The sequence below is a fragment of the Galeopterus variegatus genome, unplaced genomic scaffold (assembly GCF_000696425.1).
Source record: "Galeopterus variegatus unplaced genomic scaffold, G_variegatus-3.0.2 Scaffold1567, whole genome shotgun sequence".
Classification (NCBI taxonomy): domain Eukaryota; kingdom Metazoa; phylum Chordata; class Mammalia; order Dermoptera; family Cynocephalidae; genus Galeopterus; species Galeopterus variegatus.
In genome coordinates this window covers 23,161-41,145 of record NW_007727678.1, presented here as the reverse complement: position 1 = coordinate 41,145, position 17,985 = coordinate 23,161, and the positions used below count along the sequence as shown (strand labels likewise).

General features: G+C 54.7%; 1 protein-coding gene across 1 annotated transcript in view; it reads right to left on the bottom strand.

The window, feature by feature from the left end:
* Window positions 1-17,985, bottom strand: part of LOC103594479 (metallophosphoesterase domain-containing protein 1) — a 36,318-nt gene that overhangs the window by 3,056 nt on the left and 15,277 nt on the right. Inside the window, exons 2-3 of the mRNA XM_008577700.1 lie at window positions 5,842-5,957; window positions 2,797-2,910 (exon numbers count right to left, since the gene is read on the bottom strand). Coding sequence (XP_008575922.1) covers window positions 2,797-2,910; window positions 5,842-5,957 — 230 coding nt within the window. The remainder of the gene's footprint in view (window positions 1-2,796; window positions 2,911-5,841; window positions 5,958-17,985) is intronic.

The following is a 17,985-nucleotide window of genomic DNA, read 5'->3' as shown; positions in this document are numbered from 1 at the left end:
CATCACCATCATCATCACCATCCTCACCATCATCATCCTCACCATCATCATCCTCACCATCATCATCCTCACCATCATCACCATCACCACCATCACCATCATCACCATCCTCACCATCAGCATCCTCACCATCATCACCATCATCATCTTCACCATCACCATCATCACCATCACCATCACCATGACTATCATAATCCCTATTATCATAAACACCATCATCACCATCATCATCATCACTGTCACCATCACCATCATCACCATTATCACCATCACCATCACCATCATCATCACCACCATCACGACCATCATCACCATCATCATCACCACCACCATCATCACCACCATCATCACCATCATCATCATAACCACCATCATCACCATCATCACCATCACCATCATCATTATCATCACCATCACCATCATCACCATGACTATCATAATCCCTATTATCATAAACACCATCATCACCATCATCATCATTACTATCATCGTGTCATCATAATCACCATCATTATCATCACTGTCATGTACTTTCTTCTCTGCCCCCATCATACCCTCTTCCCACCACCTCTACTTGTTAGAATCCCCTTCATCCATCAGCTCAGATCACCTCCAAACCAGAAGGAACATTTCCCCTCCCCTGTGCAGGTTACCTGCCCTTTGGAGCTCCATTCTGCCTGTATGATTGTACAAGGATCTGATGGNCATCACCATCATCATCATCACCATCCTCACCATCATCACCATCATCATCACCATCATCACCATCATCATCACCATCCTCACCATCATCATCCTCACCATCATCATCCTCACCATCATCACCATCATCATCACCATCATCACCATCATCATCACCATCCTCACCATCATCATCCTCACCATCATCACCATCACCACCATCACCATCCTCATCCTCACCATCATCACCATCATCTTCACCATCACCATCATCACCATCACCATGACTATCATAATCCCTATTATCATAAACACCATCATCACCATCATCATCATCACTGTCACCATCACCATCATCACCATTATCACCATCACCATCATCACCATCATCATCACCACCATCACGACCATCATCACCATCATCATCACCACCACCATCATCACCACCATCATCACCATCACCATCATCACCACCATCATCACCATGACTATCATAATCCCTATTATCATAAACACCATCATCACCATGACTATCATAATCCCTATTATCATAAACACCATCATCACCATCATCATCATTACTATCATCGTGTCATCATAATCACCATCATTATCATCACTGTCATGTACTTTCTTCTCTGCCCCCATCATACCCTCTTCCCACCACCTCTACTTGTTAGAATCCGCTTCATCCATCAGCTCAGATCACCTCCAAACCAGAAGGAACATTTCCCCTCCCCTGTGCAGGTTACCTGCCCTTTGGAGCTCCATTCTGCCTGTATGATTGTACAAGGATCTGATGGCACTGCACACCACAGGAAATGGCAGCATTATTATCCCACAGCGTGTGAGCTATCCACCTCTTCCATGACCTCTCAGATTCCACCTTTAATTGCTCATCTGCAGCCCAGGAATCTGTGAGCTCCTTCAGGGTCAGGTAAGGTCTGATCTCTCCTGCCCCTTGACAATGAGCTGCAGAGGCCCTTGGGGAATGGTTTGAGGCTTGTTTGCTTCTGAGCTACAAAATGATCTGATGGTGACCGGGTGCCTGTGGAGGCTCAGGGGCCAACCACAGACAGAGAGGTTCAGGAGGCTGGGAGATGCCTCCAGAGGAAACCAAGTCAGTCCCCATGCCCCACAGCAGTTAATGTGCTTCCTGGCAGGGATAAAACAGGGAGGCCTTGGACAGGCACAACAAACGCTGTGGAGGCTCAGGGGCCAACCACAGACAGAGAGGTTCAGGAGGCTGGGAGATGCCTCCAGGGGAAACCAAGTCAGTCCCCATGCCCCACAGCAGTTAATGTGCTTCCTGGCAGGGATAAAACAGGGAGGCCTTGGACAGGCACAACAAACGTTCAAAAGGAACAAAAAGACATCTGTGCCAAACTGGTGAAATCAGGCTCCGGTGAGGACTCCTGAGGTCTAATAAGGAAAGCCCATATATGGCAACAGGCCAGGGTGTGGTGGTGCGGCTAGGATTGGAGCCAACATCATCCCTCACCATCATGGTGCCTTGCCCACTGCCCGCCATGCAAAGTGTACACCCTCCAACCACGTGGCCGCAGCCCCCAGGACAGGGTCAGGATGCCATGTCTGTGTGTAGTGGGGGGCGGGGCTCACACACACCACTAGAGCCTCTCAAGCAGGCAATTCATTCACATTTATTAATCACCTACCACACCCTGGTGATATCAGCAACAAGACAGGGCTGCCAGCATTAAGCAATTCATAGTGTGCCCACCAAATCTCAGTGTGCCCACCAAATCTCATGCATCTATGTGTCACAGTCCAAATGTGCCCTCCTCAGGAAAACCCCCACCCATTTCCTGCAGACTTCACAGACTAGAGGCACGGCAGGGTTGCACAGCTCGGAGGAAGCCAAAACTACCACCTCAGTTTCCTGAGATTTTGCATTCATCTTTCTACTGTTAAACATTTTAGCAGTAGCTGACTGATAGCCAATGAGTGCATACAGCATTTACAAAGCGAACAGTCTAAAGGGGCTATTTCCCTTCTGGCCGAAGAGATCAGGGGGGAGGTGACCCGGGCTAAAGGGAGACGGCCCCTCTGAAGAGCCAGTTAGGATCCCCTGCGTGTGAGGTCCCCCCAGCTGACCTTCGTGGATGTGGCCAAAGACATGCAGCCGCGGCTGGACGCGCCTTTGCACCGTGTTGAGCAGTTCCACGCAGCCCACCCGCTGCATCTTCTTGGGGACCCAGTCCAGGAAGCCTGTGTTGGGGAGATAACAGGGGGGCAATGACGGGGTCAGGGGGGTCAGCCCTCCACCTCTCACAGCCCAGGCAGCAGCTTCTGCAGCCTTGGAGAGACTCAGGGGTCCTGGACTCATGGGCCTGGGTGCAGCTTCCCCACCTCCTGGAGCAAGCTCTCGGAAACCCTGCCCTGCACAGCCTCAGGGATGGACCGAGATCTGCCCCCTCACCTGTGCCTCTATCGGGCTGCACCAGGGCCTCCACGTACGAGCCTCACCTTGGCCACATACTCGGGGCAGGGACCCAATAACCGTTAGTGCCCCCAGACCATTCACACTTGGCGGGGCATCCACCCACTGCAGAGATAAGCAAACCAAGGCCCGAGGGGAGCTCCCAGCACACAGCCTGGGAGCAAGATCTCCACGTCGGAAACTTTCTATACAAATGCCATGGAATCATGCACGTGAACTTCTGCAGTCACTGCAGCACGCTCACGTGGCCGCCGCCGTGTCTGCTCTGCTGCCAGCTCCCGGAGCGAGCTGCATATGGTGGCTGCTTATTATCCTCACATGGCTACACAGACGCAGAACAACAGATCACTCTGAGTGAACAGTGAGGGCTCATCTCGGCCCTCTCCGCTTGGGTGGGAGAAACAGGTCTCTGCAGCCGCCGGGAAGAGGATGGGGGACCTCGGACGCAAAGAACCAGGCAGGCTGCAACAGATGCTGATTTGAAAACAGGAGAGAGAGACAGGGACAGAGAGAGACGAGGGATGAGGAGGAGGGGAAAGCAGAGAAGAGAGGCGGGAAGTGGGCGGGCAATGGGCTTGGAACAGACACCTGGGTTTAAGTCCCAGGCTCTGCTGCCTGCTGGCTGTGTGACCTTGGACAAGTTACTTAACCTCTCTGTGCCTCCATTTCCTCCAAGAGCTAGAGGCGCTGGGCTGGGCACTGGGATCCCACCATGCATAAGGCTGGCACACCCAGGCACGCCTGAAGCAGGAGCCGCGTGCTGCACGCGTAGTGGCTGGGGTGGGCGTCCAGAGAGAAGGAAGCCAAATGATACTAGGTTCGGAGGGATGGAGAGATGGATGGACGGAAGGGAGGAGGGAAGGAAAGGGGAGAAAAGAGGGAAGGACAGCAGGAGGGAGGGAGGAGGGATATAAGGCAGGAAGAGAGGGAGCAAGGGAGGGTGGTGGGGAGGGAGCGCGGCAGAAAAGCCTCCTGTATGTGACCAGTGACGTGGAATGTTGAAGGGAACTTGTCCAGTGGTCTGGAGGCTTTGGCTGGGATGACACAGCATGGTCACAATCTCGCTGTGCTGCCTGCATGCGGCAGAGCCCTGGTCCTGCAGCGTCCCACAGCAAAACCTTCCTTTTGTGGACTCTGTGGGGAGGGGTGCCCGAGGGCATGGGCTGGGTGGTGGCACACAGTAGGTGGGCAGGACTTTCCTCCTGAGCAGGTGTGTGAGCCTGTGGCTCTCAAGCTGGTCTGGGCCTCTGGGATGCCCTGTCCTCCCTGCTCCCTTCCTCCCCCAGATGGACTCTGATGTCACCTGCTCTGTAAGCCTCCCTCCAAGTTTCCCTCACCCTGAACATGGCCCTCTGGGCTTGGCCATTCCTGAACCCTCTACCCTGCAGCGTGTGAGCCCCTCCAGGCAAGCACCATGTGGGGTTAACCCCTGGTCCAGCATCGCCCGGCACAAGGGCCAGCCCCAAGCCCTGCAGGAGCCATGGTGGATTTGGTGGAGGTGGCGGTGGGAGCAAGAGGCTGGTCTGGGTCAGACTGCCAGGAGTTTTAAGTTCATGGTGAGGAACGAGGGAGCCATGGAAGGTTGTAGAGGGGTGACACGGCATATATGATGGCACGCTGAATTCCCTCCTAATGACATGAGGGGAGTGGACTGGAAGAGACAAGACTCAGGGTTGGGGGACCAGTGAGAGGCCACAGTGGTCACTGGAGAAGACATGGGCCTGGGCTAAGGTGGGGTCAGCAGTGGCGGAGAGAAGAGGGAGGAGCTGGGAGTCAGTCTGGAGGTAGAACTGAAGAAACAGGCTGGTGGCAGGACGTGGGTGTGAGGAGGGGGAGGGGAGAACTGAGAAAGCCCCGGACGATGGCCAGTGGGGGGCGGGAAGTGGTCAGCAGGCACGTGATGACCTCAGCTGGACCGGGGGAGGGTTGGGGGCGGACAGGAGACCTTGGGAGGTGGATCCACAGGCCCTGGGCCTGTTAGGATGGGAGGCTGAGGGAGCAGGACCCCCAGGTTTCTGACAGGGTGAGGGGTGCCCCGATGGTGCCCTGTGACAGGGTCCTGGTGGTATTCAGCACTAGGACTCAGGGCTGGAGAGTCAAGGGCCTGAGATCCAGTTGTGCCGCGTGTCACATGGGCAGATGATTCTGACCTCCCCGTGCTATTGTGAGGAGTCCAGAAGGAACGAGGCAAGCCCCAAGCACACAGTAGGTGCTCAGGAAATAAGGGAGCCACGGGCGACTTGTCACCAATGCCCCGGCAAGTTGGACTCAGAATAGAGCCTAGTCCAGAAGGAACGAGGCAAGCCCCAAGCACACAGTAGGTGCTCAGGAAATAAGGGAGCCATGGGCGACTTGTCACCAATGCCCCGGCAAGTTGGACTCAGAACAGAGCCCGTCAAGGGCCTGAGATCCAGTTGTGCCGCGTGTCACATGGGCAGATGATTCTGACCTCCCCGTGCTATTGTGAGGAGTCCAGAAGGAACGAGGCAAGCCCCAAGCACACAGTAGGTGCTCAGGAAATAAGGGAGCCATGGGCGACTTGTCACCAATGCCCCGGCAAGTTGGACTCAGAACAGAGCCCGTCCAGGGCTCCCTCGACGGCCAGGCTGAGCTCAGTTCGCTGGCCCGGCCAGCCCCCGCCCCCACACCCACGCCCCAGCCCAGGCCGGCCAGCCCAGGCGGCGACAGAAGATTCTTACCCAGTGGCGGTCCGTGCGTTATCAGGATGTCTACGCCTTCGGGAATGAGGTTCCATTTCTCAAGCAGGGCTTGGCCTCGAGGGAGGTTAAAACCCCAGCCATAAAACCAGGGCTGCCTACGGGAGAAGAGCAGCAGCTCAGTGTGGGGCGACCACAGGGCAGGGGAGGCGGACCAGCTCGGCACCTGGACACTCAACCCAGGACTTGGACCAGGACACTGACCAGCTGGTGGGCTGTGGAGTCACCAGGTAAATCTATTTCCTGTTCCCTCTTGCTTATCTGTAGTTTCTATTTTTCTATGATGAGTAAGTATTATTTGCATAACCAAAAAGATGAAAGCTGAAAAATATATATTAGGTCCTTCCCCAAACGCTTCTTGCTTCAAGCCTTTGTAAGGAAATCCACAAAGAACAGTCTCCACTAACCCCACCCCACCCCTGGGGAAAAGCGGAGCCCCGATCAAGACAGAGTGGATTCCAGGGAGGAAGCTCCCAGCCAGGGAGCCCATGCAAGGCTGAGCCCATCCCCAGCTCTAAGGGCAGGGCCAGATGGACCTAGGCCATTAACATAATCCCAACCTGTGCCCAGCCCAGACCATCAATGCAAATCCTCCCCCTCATTGGTTCCATGGTGAGCACGGGACCCAGACTCTTCCAACTGGAGGGAGTCTCAGATGTTTCTTTGTACGATGAGAAAACAGGATACTCTCATCGCACACAGACCTTCCAGCTTCTAGCCTGGGGAGCTGTCAGCAGCTATTAAGCTGTCCCAAAGGGAGAGAGAGAGCTGGGGCACGTGGCGAGGGGAGACAGCAGATCAAACTGAAGCAGGCATGACAGCACCTCAGCACTTCTCAGCTACGTGGGCCAAAATAAAGCCATTTGAATTGGGTTTTCAGTCATTCGCAACAAAAGCATCAGAATCATTCCGTAGGCTTAAGTCACTATAGGATTCCACATGAACAGAGACCGTTAGCATTTACATGGTCATCTCCACCACCATCATCGTCACCACTGCTGTTGTCTGAATGTTTGTGTCCTCCCAAAGTTCCTGTGTTGAAATTCTAATCCACAGGGTGACGGTATTAGGAGGCAGGCATTTGGGAGGTGACTAGATCATGAGGCCACACCCTGGCTGTAAACTCAATGGTTCTATCCTGTTGGCAGCCACTCAATGCACCTCCTTGGAATCCCGTGGGTTCCGTGGAACACCATTTGAAAACCCTGACCCCTGCTGAACCTCAGTCTTCTAGTCCAGAACCTGCCAGGGTGGGCCTAAGTCAGGGTTTTCAGCCAGAGGTGTCAGCCATCCCAAGCTGGCAGGTTCTGGACTAGAAGACTGAGGTTCAGCGAGGGAAGGGAGGTGTTCAGGGTCCCACAGTGAATCAGTGGAGAAGTCATTTTCAAAACAGATCTGATGCCCCCCTCCCTCTGCACACTCGCCACCCCTGGCCTTCGAGCCTGCAGTGCCCTCTCCTGGGACATGGGCTTGCAAAGGAGGAGAATGGGGGACCACGCTGGTCACGTGGGGTCAAAGGTCCTCTCACTGTTTCAGATACCAGCTGCTATGTTTGAAGGTGTCCCCCAAAGTTCATGCATTAGAGACTTAATCGCCAACGCAACAGTGATGAGTGGCAGGACCTTGAAAAGGTGATTAGGTCATGAGAGCTCTGCCCTCATAAATGGATTAATGCTGCAGCATGGGAGCGGGCTTGTTGTGGTGGGAGTGGGTTCCTGATAAAAGGATGAGTTCAGCCCCCTTCCACTTGCTCTCTCTAGCACCCTCCTGCCCTTGCACCTCCACCGCGGGATGATGTGGCAAGAAGGTCCTTGACAGAGGCTGGCACCTTGACATTAGACTTCCCAGCCTCCAGAACGGTGAGAAATGAGTTCTTTTCTTTATAAACTACCCAGCCTGTGGTATTCTGTTATAGCAACACAAAACAGACCCAAGAGAAGGGCAAATAAATGTTTGATAAATGGTGGTGAGTGAGAGAGGACTGAACTAATGAATAATTAACAGGATGCTCAACAGGAATTTACCTGTTGCCTTGGGATTGCAGCCAAAACTTCAAAGCTGAAACTGACCCCTCTCATCCAAAAGAGAGACCCCAGGTACTCTTTGGGAGACCTGACTAAAGTGGGCAGAACACACCAAGCCACCATCTCCCCAAGTCTCTACCAGCCTAAGCTCTTGGCCCCAAGGAACGGAGCTGTGGCTCCCGCCTGGTTCTTGGGGGAGGGCAGGCAAGGGGATTCCCCACACCAGCTATGAGGGGGCTCCAGGAGAGCCCCTTGTACAGATGGGGGACCAGGGCGTGTGAGAGGAAAGAGAGAGTATGAGGGGTGGGGACCGAGGGCTGTCTGCCTGCACCCCCAGGTTTCAGTTTCCCCAAGGGATCCCCACCCACAGGAAGTGCCCCCCAAATGAGGAGGCCAGGTGGCCAGGGCTGGGGAATGGACGCTGGGTGGGCAGCACCAGGGACAGGGGCAGTCCCATCAGGGGGCACCTCCCCCCCAGACATACCCACACAGGCCTGCCCTTGCACGTCTGCAGAAAGCTAAGGGTCCTCTCTGAAGAAAAACGTACCACCCCCCACCCATACATATGATTTTACACCCAGTGTCAAGGAACTCTTGAGTCAGACCTGGGTTAGAACGGACCAGCTCTTACTACGTATATGACCTTGGGTGAGAGACTTAACTTCCCTCTACGCCCCAAGTCTCCTGTCTGTAAAAAGGGGATAATAATACTATCTGCCTCAATAGAGCTGTTGAAAGGATTAAGTCAGTTAATCCACGTAAAGGGCTTAAAATAGTGCCTGGTTCACTGTAAGTACTCGACCCACTGCAGCTGCCACCGTCATCCCCATCACCTCCAACAACACCTTCATCACCTCCACCGTCACCAACACCACCATCACCTCTACCGTCACCAACACCACCATCACCACCATTGTCACCACCATCACCACCATTGTCACCATCATCAGCACAACCACCATCACCACCACCTCCACCACCACCTCCACCATCATCACCATCACCACCACGACTACCTCTGCCACCACCACCATGACCCCCACTATCACTGTGATCATCACGGACCCCTCCTGAGACCCACCCACACACCCTGGATAAAAACCCTTGGCCCAGGGCAGGGTCTTTCAAACTGCATGCTGATGGTTGGCAAGAGTATTAAAGAAAAAAAAAAAGTAGAAAACATCAGAGTGCATCAGAGTAGGAAAGAGATATTTTAGTTAGATATATTTATATTTAAATAGACGCCCACTGCCGTGTGTACTGAGTCACAACGTGAAATGCCCTCCCACCGCGGTTCTCACCAGAGGCCCCCGAGGCTGCTCCAGCTCTAACCTGCTGAGCTCCCGGCTCTGCAGCTTCTGAAGCCTCGGTCCTGGGCACACTCAGAGCCCCCCTGGCTGAGCGGGACAGGTGGGGTGAGCGGGTGGGAGCTGCAGGGAAGGCCGCAGCAGCTGGGAAGCCACCCCTGGTCCTCCCTGGAGCCCCCAGCCCCACCAGCCGACGGGAAAAGGAGCAATGTGTTTCTGGCACTGCCTTCCACACACAGGCTCCATTTTTCAAAAATCTAATCAAATATTTACAAGATGGGACGACACCTCATCAGTACGAAGAGAAGGAGTCTGCTAGTCCCACCTATTCCCACCCCCCCACCCTCTCCCCATGAGCCCCTGCAGGGGACAGTTTTTTGAAAGAGATTCTCAGAAACTTATCAGAGACCCGTGAGCCCCCAGGAGCCAGCCCCTGACAGCCTCTGCCTGTCCCACCTGCCCCTCACCCAGCAGTCAGGAGGCTTCCCCTGGGGGTGACAGTTTCCGGTGTGCTTCTTGGAAGCACATGACCTTGAATCTTGGGAGGATGGAATCCACTCTGCTCTTGAGGAGGAGAGAGGTTACTCTACTTCCCAGGGTCTCACAGCAGGTCCTGGGCAGAGCAGGGAGGAGAATCAGGTCTCAACAGAAAGGCTGGTCTGCAGCTGTTCCTCTTGTCCCTCCTTCCCCACCCCCTCCCCACATCCCATCCCACCTCCACCCCCACTCATGAGAATATCCCCAGGGGCACAGGAGAGCCGGCCTTGCCTGCAGGGTCTGGAGGATGTGAGGGCAGCTGATGCCACAGCATTGGGTCCTGAAGGGTCGGGAGGCTGCCTCGTCCCCTCTAATGGATGGAAAGGGCACTGACGTGGGCATCCCACATCCTGGTTCTGCTTCCAGCTGATCAATTCGCCTTTCCCAGTCTTGGTTTCCTCCATGTAAACTGGGATAATGAGGACTTTGTCCCCCCACTGAGGTCCCCATAAGGGCAAGGGTACATTGTTGTACCCCACTGCCTGGCACAGGGGGTGGGAAGGAGGTAGGGGGAAGGTTTGAGAGGATTCGATTGTGCCAACATGGTAAAAACGCCTTCTGAATACCCAGGAACTCTGTCAACAGGAAGAGGTGATGTTCTCGCTTTTACTAGAATATTGAAGAAGCAGGAAGAGTCAAATCTCACTTGGAAACATCCAGGAGAGACATTTCTCAGGACAGTCTGCTGGCTGGAGAGAGCTGTCCTCAGGCTGGCGGCAGGGCAGGAGGGTCTCGAGGGCAAGCAGGCAGGAGCGGTGGGTGGGCAGGCGGGCAGGGGCCTGACCAGACTCTTCAGGGTGGCCTCACTCCTCCGAGGCTTTGAGTGGCCCACGGGGCCTGGACAACCTACCTCCAGCCCCTCCTAGACAACATCTGTCAAGGTGAGGTTGGCCTTGACCCTCTGCCAGCAAGCTAGTTGGGCAGTGAAATGACCCTCTCCACGTCCAGCGAGACCCAGCATATAGGATTATCACTGTGACCAGCTGTCTGGCTCCCTGGGGGCTACCCGGTGTTTCAGAGGGCCTGTCACCCTAGCAGCCCTGATCCAGCCCATCCCTTCCCAGCCCTCCCCACCATGGTCTGAGACCCTTGAGTGCCCAAGACGTGATGCTGGGCTGCTCCAAGAGCCACGGTGCCAGTTCCAGTGCACCCTGGCACCCGGTCCCAGCCTCAGCACCAGCCCTGGCCTGCCCCACCATCCTGGGCACATCAGAGCCCCCAAGGAGAGCAGATGAATCAGATTTCCAACTAAGCAATGGGAGGCAGTGTTATGTCCTGAATTTCTGTCTTTCTGTTCTAAAGTAACCATTGGAATAATTTTCTTACAGAATGATAGTTGCCATGACAACCAGAGCAAATTTTCCTTTTCTGAAACAGATGTCTCATTTAGTTGAAAATTAGAATGTGAACAAACCCATGGGAAAAATTAATTCAAACTTTAACAGAGCGCTGAATACAATGTAATCTCTCAGAGCTTAACCCCTTAATGGCTTCTTTGTGCGCTTATGGTAACCTTCGAATCCAGTCTAATTAAGCCCGCTTAGCCAATAGAAATGACCTCCTCGTGGCCAACTGGCAATCGATTTCCCCCTGAAGCGTGAATTCCGGGTTCCCCAACAGCAAATGGGGAAGGGGGAGCTACTTGCCTGTAGAAAACGTCAGAAGCCCCCCAGCTCCATCTTCCACCTCCCCAGGTAAGGTGCACAGCCCAGGGGTCACTTAATTACCCTGGGGTATAGCCACCCCTGGCTGCACCCCATTTCCTGGGGCACCAGGCTCTGGGGACAGAGGAGGCCTGGGGCTGCCCGAGCCCAGGGTGCACCCAGGCCAGGGCATGGTATCTGAGAGCAGAGGGCAGGGACCCGCCCCCAATGGCATGCCAAGGGGACATGCACACGGACGCAGCTCCAAAGGAGCATCCGCAAACAGCCAAACTCAATCCTCACACCCACCCCAGGGAGCCACTGCTTCCATTTCACAGATGTGGAGACTGAGGTGCAGAGAGGTCCCCAGGCGACACAGCCAGGGCTTAAGCCCAGAACACAGATTCCAGGGCTTGTGTTCTTTGCTTTCATCCCAGAATAATGAAAATATGACCAGGCATCATGCCTCGCTCCCCTCAGCACCCCGTTCTACCAGCCACTGTCACATCTAGTGGTTCAGTCAATACTCAGGACAAAGCTGTTGGGAGCCCCACTTTTAGAGACAAGGAAATGGTGGCACAGAGAAGTCAAGCAGGGTGCCTAAGGGCACCCCGGAAGCAAGAGGGACTTGGACCAGGGTTCCAGATTCCTTCATCCTGTGCGTAAGCCCAAGCCGATGCAAAGAGGGCCTCCTGGGGTGGCCAGGTGACAGACTCCCCCTCTTCAATGGCCACTTCCTGCCTGCTGCTCTGAGTAACTCCCAAATGTCCCCTTCTACATCCCAGCCCAGCCTTGGCCCTGCCAGGGTCCCTCTGAGCTTGACCGGACAGGGAGAAAGAGGCTTCCCGCCTCTCACATGTTCCCTGCATGTGACTCCTCTGCTCCAAAACCTTCCATGGCTCCCCGCTGCCTCCAAGACATGTCCAGACCTCACAGCCTGGCACACAGGGCCCTTCGGGTCTCCGCAGTTCACCCTTCGGACCATTGTGCTCAGATTCCCCACTGAGTTAACCACCAGTCGGCATCGACAGTCGCCTCCAAGACATGTCCAGACCTCACAGCCTGGCACACAGGGCCCTTCGGGTCTCCGCAGTTTACCCTTCGGACCATTGTGCTCAGATTCCCCACTGAGTTAACCACCAGTCGGCATCGACAGTTCACTTTCTGTTTCCTGAACATAGCCCGGCCTCTCCCCACCTCTAGGCTTTTGCCCGTGCTGTCCCAGCAACTGAAATGCCCTTGCCAGCTCCTCCGCGTTGTCTACGACGCATGTGTCATTAAGGCCTGGCTGAAAAGCCTCCTCTTCTGGGAGTTTCCCCTGATCGCCTCCCTCCCCCTAGCACAGGCGCCCCCTTCCCACCCTGACTGCCCTCCTGTGACTCCTCCAGGGCAGGCCCAGGGCAGATCCATCCCTGAGACCCTCGTGCCCAACATGAGACAGAGGGCTGGGCCCAGGTGGGCTTCAGGGAGGGTTTGATCAAGGTATCTGTGCATGAATAAAGGGAGGGTGAATGAAGATGGAATGAACGAGCAGCTGCTCTCCCGGCAGGCAGGTGGAGNCGCCTTCTGAATACCCAGGAACTCTGTCAACAGGAAGAGGTGATGTTCTCGCTTTTACTAGAATATTGAAGAAGCAGGAAGAGTCAAATCTCACTTGGAAACATCCAGGAGAGACATTTCTCAGGACAGTCTGCTGGCTGGAGAGAGCTGTCCTCAGGCTGGCGGCAGGGCAGGAGGGTCTCGAGGGCAAGCAGGCAGGAGCGGTGGGTGGGCAGGCGGGCAGGGGCCTGACCAGACTCTTCAGGGTGGCCTCACTCCTCCGAGGCTTTGAGTGGCCCACGGGGCCTGGACAACCTACCTCCAGCCCCTCCTAGACAACATCTGTCAAGGTGAGGTTGGCCTTGACCCTCTGCCAGCAAGCTAGTTGGGCAGTGAAATGACCCTCTCCACGTCCAGCGAGACCCAGCATATAGGATTATCACTGTGACCAGCTGTCTGGCTCCCTGGGGGCTACCCGGTGTTTCAGAGGGCCTGTCACCCTAGCAGCCCTGATCCAGCCCATCCCTTCCCAGCCCTCCCCACCATGGTCTGAGACCCTTGAGTGCCCAAGACGTGATGCTGGGCTGCTCCAAGAGCCACGGTGCCAGTTCCAGTGCACCCTGGCACCCGGTCCCAGCCTCAGCACCAGCCCTGGCCTGCCCCACCATCCTGGGCACATCAGAGCCCCCAAGGAGAGCAGATGAATCAGATTTCCAACTAAGCAATGGGAGGCAGTGTTATGTCCTGAATTTCTGTCTTTCTGTTCTAAAGTAACCATTGGAATAATTTTCTTACAGAATGATAGTTGCCATGACAACCAGAGCAAATTTTCCTTTTCTGAAACAGATGTCTCATTTAGTTGAAAATTAGAATGTGAACAAACCCATGGGAAAAATTAATTCAAACTTTAACAGAGCGCTGAATACAATGTAATCTCTCAGAGCTTAACCCCTTAATGGCTTCTTTGTGCGCTTATGGTAACCTTCGAATCCAGTCTAATTAAGCCCGCTTAGCCAATAGAAATGACCTCCTCGTGGCCAACTGGCAATCGATTTCCCCCTGAAGCGTGAATTCCGGGTTCCCCAACAGCAAATGCGGAAGGGGGAGCTACTTGCCTGTAGAAAATGTCAGAAGCCCCCCAGCTCCATCTTCCACCTCCCCAGGTAAGGTGCACAGCCCAGGGGTCACTTAATTACCCTGGGGTATAGCCACCCCTGGCTGCACCCCATTTCCTGGGGCACCAGGCTCTGGGGACAGAGGAGGCCTGGGGCTGCCCGAGCCCAGGGTGCACCCAGGCCAGGGCATGGTATCTGAGAGCAGAGGGCAGGGACCCGCCCCCAATGGCATGCCAAGGGGACATGCACACGGACGCAGCTCCAAAGGAGCATCCGCAAACAGCCAAACTCAATCCTCACACCCACCCCAGGGAGCCACTGCTTCCATTTCACAGATGTGGAGACTGAGGTGCAGAGAGGTCCCCAGGCGACACAGCCAGGGCTTAAGCCCAGAACACAGATTCCAGGGCTTGTGTTCTTTGCTTTCATCCCAGAATAATGAAAATATGACCAGGCATCATGCCTCGCTCCCCTCAGCACCCCGTTCTACCAGCCACTGTCACATCTAGTGGTTCAGTCAATACTCAGGACAAAGCTGTTGGGAGCCCCACTTTTAGAGACAAGGAAATGGTGGCACAGAGAAGTCAAGCAGGGTGCCTAAGGGCACCCCGGAAGCAAGAGGGACTTGGACCAGGGTTCCAGATTCCTTCATCCTGTACGTAAGCCCAAGCCGATGCAAAGAGGGCCTCCTGGGGTGGCCAGGTGACAGACTCCCCCTCTTCAATGGCCACTTCCTGCCTGCTGCTCTGAGTAACTCCCAAATGTCCCCTTCTACATCCCAGCCCAGCCTTAGCCCTGCCAGGGTCCCTCTGAGCTTGACCGGACAGGGAGAAAGAGGCTTCCCGCCTCTCACATGTTCCCTGCATGTGACTCCTCTGCTCCAAAACCTTCCATGGCTCCCCGCTGCCTCCAAGACATGTCCAGACCTCACAGCCTGGCACACAGGGCCCTTCGGGTCTCCGCAGTTTACCCTTCGGACCATTGTGCTCAGATTCCCCACTGAGTTAACCACCAGTCGGCATCGACAGTTCACTTTCTGTTTCCTGAACATAGCCCGGCCTCTCCCCACCTCTAGGCTTTTGCCCGTGCTGTCCCAGCAACTGAAATGCCCTTGCCAGCTCCTCCGCGTTGTCTACGACGCATGTGTCATTAAGGCCTGGCTGAAAAGCCTCCTCTTCTGGGAGTTTCCCCTGATCGCCTCCCTCCCCCTAGCACAGGCGCCCCCTTCCCACCCTGACTGCCCTCCTGTGACTCCTCCAGGGCAGGCCCAGGGCAGATCCATCCCTGAGACCCTCGTGCCCAACATGAGACAGAGGGCTGGGCCCAGGTGGGCTTCAGGGAGGGTTTGATCAAGGTATCTGTGCATGAATAAAGGGAGGGTGAATGAAGATGGAATGAACGAGCAGCTGCTCTCCCGGCAGGCAGGTGGAGGAACTGTGAATGAGCCCTCTCCTCTCTGCACCTTCCTGGTGGGCGCCCCACCCCAGAGCCCCCGACTGTCAGGAAGCCCAAGACCTACATCAAGGACAAGGACAATTAGGGGAACGCTCGCCATCTGCTGGGCATCCCATTCCCTCTCACCCACCTACAAACCTGCGCAGGCAGGATTATGTGCTCATTTTACAGACGAGGCCTCAGAGGCAAGCCCAGACCCAGGCTGCTCACACCCCTCTGCTGCATCCCGACCCCCAGGAAGGCTCACCTCCCCTGGGGGTCATTCTCTGTCTCCCCAGGCAGCCCACTCCCCAAGGTGGGTGCCCAGAGGGTGGGGGTGCTGAGTGCCAAGAACTCTGCTGCCTGCCTCAGCCCCCACAAAAGCCCTCTGGGGGAAGAAGGGTCTCTTACAGCATACCTACAGGGCCAGGCAATCTCTCACCTCCTCCTCCTGATGGCCCTCTCCTCTCAGGGGTGAAAGCAGAGGCTCAGAGCGGGCAAGGACACGTCCCAGCCATGCAGCTGGTGCAGCCACCCCCAAGCTCTAAGAAGAGCCTGACCAGGCCCGTGCCCCTCCCCCAGGGCTGAACCCTCTCCATCCGGACCGCTGCCCCAGCACCTCCCCTCCCCAGAGAAGCCATGTTTTCCTGGGCCACTTTCAGGGAGCCAGCCACAGCTACACCAACATTAAAAGTGTTGAAGGTGAGGATGACACCTGTCACTGGCCCTGAGTCCCTCCGTGAACACTCCCAGCATCCCAGTAAGATTTTACTCCCTTCTGCAGCAGGGGAAACCAAGGCTCAAAAATGTCAGGTCAAGCCTGGATTCCCCAAGTGAGTTCATGCCTACAGCAAGACTGTGATGTGCAGGCTCCTCACCCCACGGGCAGTCCCCCTGTGTCTCCTGGGGACATCCCACATCGGAGCTTCCACCGTCACCTCTCTGCATCTCCCAGGCTGGTGGGCTGAGGGCAGAGAGTGGGGGAGAGGGCAGCCGGGTGCCAGCTCCACCCACCCATCCCCATGGGTGGGGCCTGACAGCTGCCCACAAGGGGGCAGGACCAGTGACGTGTCCCCGAGGACTGTCAATCACACACCTTGCCAGGCTTACACCCATAAGGCAAGTCAACAGCAAGATAAGTGGAACCAAAGAACGGGGTCCTTTGTCATTCCTAGTTAAACCCCCTTCCCATGTGCAGAACTGTTCATCTTTTGTTTCACGGGGACTGCAGCAGGGAAGAGGCAGACGATTCGTCCCAAACATTAATCTCAGGTAGAACAGTGTGCACGTGCATGCAGAGGCCTTCTACAGAGAGAGAACAGCAGTGTGAGATCCATGTTATCCAGACACACGAAAGGAAGACAAGGAAAGGAAGGAGCAAGAGGGAAATCATGCATGTGCGAGAACATGTGATCGCGAATGTGCGCATGTGTGAATGTGAGAGCATGAGTGTGTGTGTGAATGTGTGCGTGTGTATGAATGTGTGAATGTGAAAGCACGCAAGTGTGTGACTGAATGTGTGCATGTGCAAATGTGCAAGTGTGAACGTGTGATCGTGAATGTGTGCATGTGTGAATCTGAAAGCATGTGTGTGAGTGAATGTGTGCATGTGTGAATATGCACGTGATCACAAGGTGCACATGTGTGAATGTGAGAGCATGAGTGTGTGTGTGAATGTGTGCGTGTGTATGAATGTGTGAATGTGAAAGCACGCAAGTGTGTGACTGTGAATGTGTGCATTGCAAATGTGCACGTGTGAACGTGTGATCGCGAACCGCACATGTGTGAATGTGAAAGCATGTGTGTGAGTGTGCCTGTGTGAATGTGCGTTGTGCGAATGTGTGAGTGTAAACATGTGATCGTGAACTGCACATGTGTGAATGTTAGAGCATGAGTGTGTGTGTGAATGTGTGCGTGTGTATGAATGTGTGAATGTGAAAGCATGCAAGTGTGTGACTGTGAATGTGTGCATTGCAAATGTGTGAGTGTAAACGTGTGATCATGAACTGCACGTGTGAATGTGAAAGCATGTGTGTGAGTGTGCATGTGTGAATGTGCGTTGTGCGAATGTGCGAGTGTGAACGTGTGATCACAAACGTGTGCATGTGAGTATGAACATGAGTGTGTGAATGTGTGCATGTGTGAATGTGAATAAGAGCATGCAAGTGCGACTGTGAATGTGTGCATGTGCAAGTGTGCAAGTGTGAACGTGCGATCGTGAATGTGTGTATGTGTGAATCTGAAAGCATGTGTGTGAGTAAATGTGTGCATGTGTGAATATGCACATGATCACAAGGTGCACATGTGTGAATGTGAGAGCATGAGTGTGTGTGAATGTGCGCATTTGTGAATGTGTGTGAATGTGCACATTTGTGAATGTGTGTGAATGTGTGATTGTGAATGTGTGAGAATGCATGTGTGTGAATGTGTGAATGTGTGAGAATGCATGTGTGTGTGAATGTGTAGATGTGTGAGAATGCATGCGTGTGTGCACTGTGTGAATGTGTGACTGTGTGAGAGTATGAAT